This window comes from Protobothrops mucrosquamatus, unplaced genomic scaffold, assembly GCF_001527695.2.
Source record: "Protobothrops mucrosquamatus isolate PMUCROS unplaced genomic scaffold, P.Mucros_1.0 scaffold2243, whole genome shotgun sequence".
Lineage (NCBI taxonomy): Eukaryota > Metazoa > Chordata > Lepidosauria > Squamata > Viperidae > Protobothrops > Protobothrops mucrosquamatus.
Genome location: NW_015388332.1, coordinates 93,166 through 103,783, shown reverse-complemented (window position 1 = coordinate 103,783; position 10,618 = coordinate 93,166). Strand labels below are relative to the sequence as shown.

General features: G+C 40.2%; 1 protein-coding gene across 1 annotated transcript in view; it reads left to right on the top strand.

The window, feature by feature from the left end:
• Positions 1-417: 417 nt before the first annotated feature.
• The window catches only part of LOC107295164 (elongation factor 2), a 40,944-nt gene continuing 30,743 nt past the window's right edge, over positions 418-10,618 (top strand). The window contains exons 1-2 of the mRNA XM_015824466.1: positions 418-434; positions 8,122-8,336. Of these exons, the coding sequence (XP_015679952.1) occupies positions 432-434; positions 8,122-8,336 (218 nt within the window). The 5' untranslated portion in view covers positions 418-431. The remainder of the gene's footprint in view (positions 435-8,121; positions 8,337-10,618) is intronic.

The window sequence follows — 10,618 nt, the reverse complement described above, 5'->3', positions numbered from 1 at the left end:
ATAAAATAAATAATAAAATAAAATAATAAAAACAATAAAATAAAATAATAAAAAATAATAAAATAAAATAAAAATTAATAATTAAAAATAATAAAGAATTAAAAAAACAAACGAAAACTCAAAAGGCAAACTCCATGGACCATTCGGGTTTTTTTCTGCCATTGGTTTTCTATGTGTCCGGGGGGAGCGTGGGAAAAGCGGCTCCAGCTCCGACGCGCTCTCTGGAGGACCGCGCGCCGCCCCCCTCCCTCCCAGAGCCCGGGCTGCGGATCATAGATTGACAGCTGCGTGCCAGAGGGTCCCCTCCCCTCCGCCTTTGTTGTGTCCGCTCTAGGATTCCCCGCACCCGTTTGTGGTCTTGGCCTTCTGTTGTTTTTTCCCCCTCCCCCCTCCCTCGGCTCTNGCGGCGCTATCCGGACCCATCCGCCAAGATGGTGAGCGGCGCCCCGGGCGAAAAGGGCCGATACCCCGAGGGGGGAAGGCCGGCGACCCCCTCGCAGCCCCATTTTGTGACGCAGGCGCCCTCGGGGTCCGCACCGGCCCTTCTTGCCGGGAGACCCCCCCTCCTCGCCCCGGCCTCTCCCGACAGCCATTTTCAGGGCAGTTGCTCTCCCGCCCCCCCCCCCCCCCCCCGCGCGCCCCCCCCCCCCCGTCATGCCCATTGCAGGAGGGGGTGATGTCAGTGACGTCCCCTCCCTGGAGGACCCCTGTGTGTGTGTTTGTGTGTGTGTGTGTGTGTGTGTGTGTGTGTAGGGGGGGAGATGTCAGTGTGGGTCTGTTTGCCTGGCAGCCTCTTGGGTGCCTCTTTCCTCCCTGTTCTGATAAAGGGTGGGCTGTGTGTCGCCCATTAGGGTGGGTTAGGGGCAGGCAGGTGTGTGTGTGTGTGTGGGGGGGTCGTCTTCTTACCCTGCTTCACAGGTGTGTTGGGAGGACCACAAAGTCCATCATCTCTTGCTTTGAGAATGAGTCCAACACAGCTGATAAAGATTTATATGTAAGGCTGTGTCTGTGTGTCTGTGTGTGTGTGTGTAGATAGATAGATAGATAGATAGATAGATAGATAGATAGATAGATAGATAGATAGATAGACAAATGTATGTGTATTCGTTGTTTATATGTGTGTTATGTATGTGTACAGTTTTGAGAGCAGGCAACGGAATTTCATTTTTAATGTGTGCCAGTGTGCCCGCAGTAAAAATGACACGGTTATCCTATCCCATCCCAAATCCTATCCTTTCCTTTCCTATCCTATCCTATCCTTTTCTTATCCTATCCTATCCTATTCTTTCCTATCCTATCCTGTTCTTTCCTATCCTATCCTATCCTTTCCTATCCTATCTTTTCCTAAATCCTATCCTATCCTATCCTTTCCTATTTTATCCTATCTTATCCTTTCCTATCCTATTCTTTCCTTTCCTTTCCTATCCTATCCTATCCTTTTCCTATCCTATCCTATCCTATTCTTTCCTTTCCTATCTTTTCCTGTCCTATCCTATCCTATCCCTTCCTATCCTATCCTTTTCCTATCCTATCATATCCTATCCTATTCTTTCCTTTCCTATCCTATCTTTTCCTATCCTTTCCTTTCCTATCTTTTCCTATCCTTTCCTATCTTATCCTATCTTATCCTTTCCTATCCTATCCTATCCTTTTCCTATCCTATCGTTTCCTTTCCTATCCTATCTTTTCCTATCCTAGCCTATCTTTTTCTATCCTATCCTATCCTATCCTATCCCATCCACTTGGATATTCTGCATGACAAGGGGAGGGGGATTCTTAAAAGCTAGAAGAAGTTACTCAGGCCTGGCATTTATTATTGTCATGGTTGGTTGCACAATCAGCCAGATGTTTAGGCTGGGATTGGGCATTTTTGCCCACCTATGGAGCCCTTCCCAACCACCTGGGACAGGCAGATGTTGTTTAACAATATTAAAAGTGTCATTGCAGGATATAAATTGTTCCAAGTCGAGATGCCTTTTGCAGCTGACCGAGGGGGATTTTTTGTCAATACCCCTGGGGTTCCAGATGTTTTGGGACTGCACCCGAGGTGCCAATGACCGTCGGCTGCCTCTGCTTTCTTTTGCCACAGTCATTGTATTTTGCAATGTTCTCTGGTTCTTTCTGTTCTAGTCTGTCTCCAGATCTCAGTGCAATCAATGTCCGCTATCCAGACTATTACAATTACTAATTCTTGAATCTCCTTAGCAGTGCAGGTCCTACTCCCCCTTCACCGTCTCCTAATAACATTTTTCAAAATCTCACTGTGAGCTTGACACTACTGCATAATTGTGGCTTTTTTTTTTTGCTCCTTAATTCAAAGGGACTTTTTCCCTTTGATGCTGGCATTGTTTACAATATTGTTCTGTTATTAAAGGGCTATTATTCTGTATCTCCGAAGAAATAGAATAATGTCCTGTATGTATTGGTTAATCCAAAGCTGATACATATTTGCTTTATTTTCCCCCCCAAAATCATTTATATTATAGATATGGACTTCTTTCTTGCTATTCCAAATAGCTTCCTAAATGCCCTCTTTCCTGTATTATTCAGATATTTTTTTTTTTAAAAAATCATCTGTTTATGATCATCCTGGTGTGTGTTCATTGCAGTGACTTTTGTGGATGTCTTGAAACACTGCACAAGGTTATTTAAGGAAGAGCAGCATTTGAGGTGGTGAACTAGAGAACACACTATGTATTTTTTAAAATATATATATATTAATTGGTATCTTTTTATATGTCCGTTCTGTGAATTGTCCAGTAAAAAAATTAACTGTGTTTTAGTAGCTTTATACTGCAGCAGGAACTGCAAGAATGTTTTTTTTTGGGGGGGGGGAATAGTTTCCCCACCCTGATCTGCATAGCTTTAAATAGCTGCAGAATGTACCGAGCATATTTAAAGAAACACGATCAGAATTTTGCATTTTACACAGAGGCAGAATTAGATGTCTAACAAGGATGAGAATTCACATCTAGAGTGTTTAAAAAGTGTTCATCAATAATCCTCACCTGTAAGGCAGGTTCAAAACATCATCCTTTTTCTCTGCTTGGCTCGAATGCGGTTTATTTAGTATAATATTTGCATATCTTAACCAGAAAGCAATATACTTTCTTAAGTTCACATGTCCTACTACTCCTTGCTGTGTTTATTCTGAAATGTCTCGAACTGTCTTAAATAAAGCCAGTTTCCAAATAAACATGTTTTTTTTGCCAGAGAAATTTGTACAAAATGGCTGAATTTCGGTAGCATTTCAATTTGTGCGGATAAACCACAGTTGCTGTGTTTATGTACTGCCCCATGCACTCCCTTCCCCAATAAATCCAGGTTATAACTTAAGAAAATGAACATATTCACACAACATATGACAATGGCTGCATTCTGGAAAAGGTTTTGAACCACAAACTGCCCAACTCCTTTGTAGTCCAGTAACATGGGCAAATGTGCATTGTAAATTGAGCCAAAGACTTGTGCTGTTAACAGAGTAACAGAATTGGAAGGGACCTTGGAGGTCTTCTAGTCCAGCCCCCTGCTCGAGCAGGAGAACCTAGACCATCTCAGACAAGTGACTGTCTAGTCTCTTAAAAATCTCCAGTGATGGAGCGCCCACGATTTCTGGTGGCAAGCTGTTCCACTGGTTAATTGTCCTCCCTGTCAGGAAGTTTCTCCTTAATTCCAGGTTGCTTCTCTCTTTGGTCAGTTTCCAACCATTGTTTCTCGTCCTGCCCTCTGGTGCTTTGGAGAATAACGTCACCCCCTCCTCTTCTTGGTGGCAGCCCCTCAGATAGACCTACAAATAGAAATAGAAAGACTGTGGCAAAGGCAAGCAAGGGTGGTACCAATAGTCATAGGTGCCTTGGGTGCAATCCCAAAACAACTGGAGCACCACTTGAACACCATCACCGGCATTGACAAATTCGCCATCAGTCAATTGCAAAAGGCAGCCTTACTAGGAACTGCTTCCATCCTGCGACGATATCTGTAATACCATCAAACATCCACATCTGCCTATCCCAGGTCCTGGGGAAGGACTCGATAGGTAGACAAAAATGCCAGAACCAGTCTGAACATCTGGCTGACTGTGCGATGATCAATAATAATAATAAAGTTGGAAGGGACCTTGGAGGTCATTTAGTCCAACCCCCTGCTCAGGAAGGAAACCCTAGACCATTTCAGACAAATGGCTGTCCAGTCTCTTCTTAAAAACTTCCAGTGTTGGGAGCATTCATAATTTCTGGAGGCAGGTTGTTCCACTGGTTAATTGTTCCCACTGTCAGGAAGTTTCTCCTTAGTTCCAGGTTGCTTCTCTCCTTGATTAGTTTCCATCTGTTGCTTCTTGTCCTGCCTTCAGGCGCTTTGGAAAATAGCTTGACTCCCTCTTCTTTGGGGCAGCCCCTCAGATACTGGAAGACTGCTATCCTGTCCCCCCTCGTCCTTCTCTTCATTAAACTAGACATACCCAATTCCAGCAACCGTTCCTTATATGTTTTAGCCTCCAGTCCCCTAATCATCTTTGTTGCTCTTCTCTGTACTCTTTCTAGAGTCTCAACACCTTTTTTACATCGTGGTGACCAAAACTGGATGCAGGATTCCAAGTGTGGCCTTACCAAGGCCTTGTAAAGTGGTATTAACACTTCCCCTGAGCTTGATTCTATCCCTCTGTTAATGCAGCCCAGCACAGTTCAGTAAACTCTCTCTCCCATTGACAGAAATATCACCATATCTATTCTTCCTCTCCCCTAGTTTAGCACTGTTTAGCAAATGACATATAAATAATAGTGGGAAAGAGACTGGATGGAACCTCAACTGTGGCTTTCATTAACAGATCAAAAATATAACTCTTAAGAAACTGATATTTAACCACACTGACATTTAGAGGGAGGTAGATGTACCTTGGGTTATAGTAGGATTACTCTGCTCAGTTACCCAGAAATAAATCCCATTGGGATTTTTACACTTTAATAAACTGTAATTTTACTCAAGCTAGTATTATAGAACACTTCTACAGTAAGAGGTACAATAAACTTTGATTATTTAGGCTGATCCCATAAGCTCCTTACACATATTGCAATAGAAAAATAGCCGAGGGCAATTGGTTTTTTATATATATACATAATTTTTACGGAAACTTATAAACAATAAAATAAAATCCAATGCAAACTGAAGCGAGGTAGAAAAAAGAAAGAAATCAAAGAAAAAATGAAAAGTGAAAGAAAAAAATAGTTGGAAAAAACCACAAAAGAAAGAAAAAATATATATAAAGAAAATGGCTTCAGAAGTAATAAATATATTCATAATATATACAATTGTAAATTGACCTCTTTTTCTAAAGCTTAAACATGGGTCTCTTTCTGTAATCTATCCAGTCTAATTATCAAAATGATAAATAATAAGTTCATTTTTCTGTCCTATATTTTTGGTAGTTTCATCCGTATTGTGATAGGTCAATTCAAAAATTGTTTTTGATTGTAACCTTCAGTAAACTCTGCTAGTATTCATCCATTTTGTCCAAAGAAATTTCTTAACATTTTATACCATAGCCGAGAAACGCATTTTGCCTATTTGCATGATCTGTACTTAACAATGTTCCCTTTTTTGTATCTTTAATATAACTTTCATTTCTTTTTCTATCTTGCATGCCAATCCACTCCCCGGTTTATTTGCAGATTCAAAATTCCTTTGTCTTACAAGTTCATCTTTAATTCCATCTCTCTCAACTGCTAACAGAGATAATTACATCTGTAAAAGCTTAATTTGGTGAATAATAGTTGCCATCCCTGGAGAATTTTAAGATTTATTTTTTTTAAAAAAAAATCTCACTCAGAATCACCAGTATCTTTTCTCCCCTTTTTCAATCTGCTATTGTGTTGTAGAAAATGCTCTCTTAACAAAACCTTTACTTAACACCCCAAACCTCCTTACTTTTGTATTGTTAATAAGATTATTCTCAAAAAAATGTTTTTGTCTAACCTCTTTTTTATAATCTTAGACTACCGTTTTGCTTTGTAATAATATCTCATTCCATCTAAAAGATCCACGGCATACGTGGGTTTTTTTTTTCTTTTACAATATTTTATTAATTTTCCAGTTTTACATTTGAATATTTAAAAAGCAACGTGGTGACTGGGTTAATCAATAGCTTAATAACAAAATCTTAGTGCAAATCTCAGGCTACAACATCAAATATTTCTTCTCTTTTTCCCTTAACAATTACTGTCTCATGTTCAGGTTGGTTCATTTCTAATTATATCAATTCAATAAGGACATCATGATTACATTTATCGATAATTTTTTAGCTTATACATACCTTAATTACCTTCAATCTTCATAAACAATCCATATCCCGTTATTAATTTTTAGTCAACTTTTAATTTCTTGTCAATAGTCCAATTTAACCGTCGATGTTTATAATTTTCAGACTTTGGGTAACCAAAATTTCCCTTATTTCACGTGTTTAATATATCGTCCTCAGCTCTATCATTTCCATGGGGGCCTTAGCAAGTAAAATTGACAGTCCTTTCATCACAACTCACAACTCTGTGTAGAAATGTAGGGACTCCACAGACTTTGGCTGCCTTTGCTGGTTAACGCCACAATTGTACGTGTCGGTCGGTTGCCCTTCTCTCTCTGGCCAAGGGACATTGTGCATTGTGAGAGCTTTCAGAAATGAACACTTGGCTTCCTGTGCCTTCTAGACAAGACTTGTGGACTTCAACTCCCAGAATTCCCCAGCCAGCATCACCAGTGGACGATCCCTTGACCGTGAGCCAGCCGTGTGCAGCAGCAACCGAAAAAGCTAACACAATCCTGAGTTGTATAAACAGAGGCATGGAATCAAGATCACGCAAAGTATTAGTACCACTTTATAAAACCCTAGTGAGGCCACACCTGGAATACTGCAGCCAGTTTTGGTCACCACATCACAAAAAAGAGAGTTCAGAGAAGAGCAACTAAGATGATCCAAGGCCTGGAGACTAAAATATACGAAGAACGGCTGCGGGATTTGGGTTTGGCTAGTCTAAAGAAAAGAAGAAACGGGAGACATGATAGCAGTGTTCCAGTATCTGAGGGTCTGCTGCCAAGAAGAAGAGGGGGTCAAATTATTCTCCAAAGCCCCAGAGGGCAGGAGAAGAAACAATGGATGGAAACTGGTCAAGGAGAGAAGCAACATGGAATTAAGGAGAAACTTCCTGACAGTGAAGATAATCAATCAGTGGAACAGCTTGCCACCAGAAATTGTGGGCGCTCCATCACTGGAGGTTTTTAAGAAGAGGCTAGACAGTCACATGTCTGAGACAGTATAAGTCAGTGGTGGCGAACCTATGGCACGGGTCCCAGAGGCGGCACTCAGAGCCCTCTCTGTGGGCACGCGCGCTGTCGCCCCAGTCCTAGGCCTTCAGCTGGGTTTTATAAAACCTTTTCGCTTTAGGCCTCCGCCGCCGTGTGCAAAAAAAAAAGGTTCAATCAATCAGTCAATTTCAACTTCTCGCGGGGAAAAAAAAGATCTTGCAAAGTTGGAATTGATTGATTGAACTTTTTAGTCCCACCCAGTCTGCCGCTTCCACCGCAGCCACGCCCACCCAATGGGCCACGCCCACCCTATTGGCAACACCCAGCCAACGGGCCACACCCACCCGGCACCCGACGATGCATAAGTGGGTTTTGGGTTGCAGTTTGGGCACTCAGTCTCTAAAAGGTTCGCCATCACTGGTATAGGGTTTCCTGCTTGAGCAGGGGGCTGGACTAGAAGACCTCCAAGGTCCCTTCCAGCTCTATTCTATTCTATTCTATTCTATTCTAAACCTGGAATTAAGGAGAAACTTCCTAACAGGAAGGACAATTAACCAGTGGAACAGAAGTTGCCTCCAGAAATCGTGGGCGCTCCATCAGTGGAGGCTTTTAAGAAGAGACTGGACAATCACCTGTCGGAGATGGTATAGGTTCTCCTGCTTGAGCAGGGGGCTGGACTAGAAGACCTCCAAGGTCCCTTCCAGATTCTATTCTGTTCAACCCTTTCTTGATCGCACATAATTAATCCGTCAAATGCCACGAAACAAAACCTCCAGCCGTTAACGTTCCCTGTCTCTTTTTATTTACTGGGTTTTTGTTTTTTTTCATTTTCAGGTGAATTTTACAGTCGACCAGATCCGAGCGATCATGGACAAGAAGTCCAACATCAGAAACATGTCGGTGATTGCTCACGTCGATCACGGCAAGTCGACGCTGACAGATTCCTTAGTGTGTAAAGCGGGCATCATTGCTTCTGCCAGGGCGGGCGAAACGCGGTTTACCGACACGCGGAAAGATGAACAGGAGAGGTGCATCACAATCAAATCGACGTGAGTACTTTTTTGTTTTTTTTAACTTTCCCTGCAGGCTTTTTCCTGGCTTGTAAAGTACAAACCGGTTCTGAAGGTAGCACCCTTAACGTTTGGTTTATGCTGGTTTATTTAAAAAAATATAAGTTCTCTCTCGACTGATTTTATAGGCCACAATGTCTGACTCTAGTAATTTAGACATTCTATTCTGTTGTGCTCTATTCTATTTTATTCTATTCTATTCTATTCTATTCCATATTCTATTCTATTCTATTCTATTCAATATTTTCTATTCCATTCCATTCCACATTTTCTCTATTCTATTCTATTCTATTCTATTCTATTCTATTCTATTCTATTCTATCCCATAATTCTATTCTATCCTATCCTATCCCCTATTCTATTCTATTCTATTCTATTCTATTCTATTCTATCCCATAATTCTATTCTATCCCATAATTCTATTCTATCCTATTCTATTCCCTGTTCTATCCTATCCTATCCTATCCTATCCCATAATTCTATTCTATTCTATTCTATTCTATTCTATCCCAAATTCTATTCTATCCCATAATTCTATTCTATCCCATAATTCTATTCTATTCTATCCCATAATTCTATTCTATTCTATTCTATTCTATTCTATTCTATTCTATTCTATTCTATTCTATTCCATAATTTTATTCTATCCTATTCTATTCCCTGTTCTATTCTATTCTATTCTATTCTATTCTATTCTATTCTATTCTATTCTATCCCATAATTCTATTCTATCCCATAATTCTATTCTATCCTATTCTATTCCCTGTTCTATCCTATCCTATCCTATCCTATCCTATCCCATAATTCTATTCTATTCTATTCTATTCTATTCTATTCTATTCTATTCTATTCTATTCTATTCTATTCTATTCTATTCTATCCCAAATTCTATTCTATCCTATAATTCTATTCTATCCCATTCTATTTCCTGTTCTATCCTATCCTCTCCTATCCTATTCTATTCTATCCCATAATTCTATTATATTCTATCCCATAATTCTATTCTATTCTATTCTATTCTATTCTATTCTATTCTATTCTATTCTATTCCATAATTTTATTCTATCCTATTCTATTCCCTGTTCTATTCTATTCTTTCTTTTGTTCTGTTCTGTTTGCCACACTATTCTTCGCAAACAAGGATTTCTGCATTATTTGTACGAGAAGCATACAAAACAAAGAAATGTGACTGATATATACTGCTCAAAAAAATAAAGGGAACATTTTACCATGGAACTGAAGGGGTTTGCGTTCCCTTTATTTTTGTGAGCAGTATATTTTACATCAGTGTTTCTCAACCTTAGCAACATCAAGATATTGCTAAGGTTGAGAAACACTCCTTTACATCTTTATAAAAGATATTCAACCAGGTCAGGCAAAGACTTGTAGATGAGTACGCACAACACTCTAAACATAGTTAATGTTAATCTCATTGGGAGTTTTGGCTGATTTCTGCTTCCGCCTAGGGTGAATTAATTTAGCAACAAGTGAAATGTGCTGGATGGAGACATGTTGTCAGCTTGTTTCATTGAACTCAACACTTTCCCTCTTCCTCATCAACGTCTCTGGTTGAAATGGTCCTTTTTAATTTTAGTGAGTGTATAGGTCTGGAAGTTTTTAAGAAGAGGCTGGACAGCCATTTGTCTGAAACGGTATAGGGTTTCCTACCTGAGCAGGGGGGGTTGGACTAGATGACCTCCAAGGTCCCTTCCAACTTTATTATTATTATGGATCATCCGCACAGTCAGCCAAATGTTCAGACTGGATTTGGCATTTTTGTCTACCTATCGAGTCCTTTCCCAGGACCTGGGATAGGCAGATGTGGATGTTTGACGGTATCACAGATCTCGTCGCAGGATGGAAGCGGTTCCTAGTAAGGCCGCCTTTTGCAATTGACTAATGGCGAATTTGTCAATGCCGATGATGGTGTTCAAGTGGTGCTCCAGTTGTTTTGGGATTGCACCCAAGGCACCTATGACTATTGGTGCTACCCTTGCCTGCTTTTGCCACAGTCTTTCTATTTCTATTTGTAGGTCTTTGTGTTTTGTTTTCTTCTCCAGTTTTGCTGTCTCCAGGCACTGCCACGTCCACTATCCAGACTTTTTTGTCTTTCTTATCGACAATTGTTAAGTCCGGGGTGTTATGTGGCAGGTCCTTGTCTGTTTGAATTCTGAAGTCCCAGAGCAGTTTAACTTTATCATTTTCTATGACTTTATTATTATTATTATTATTAATTATTATTATTATTATTATTATTATTA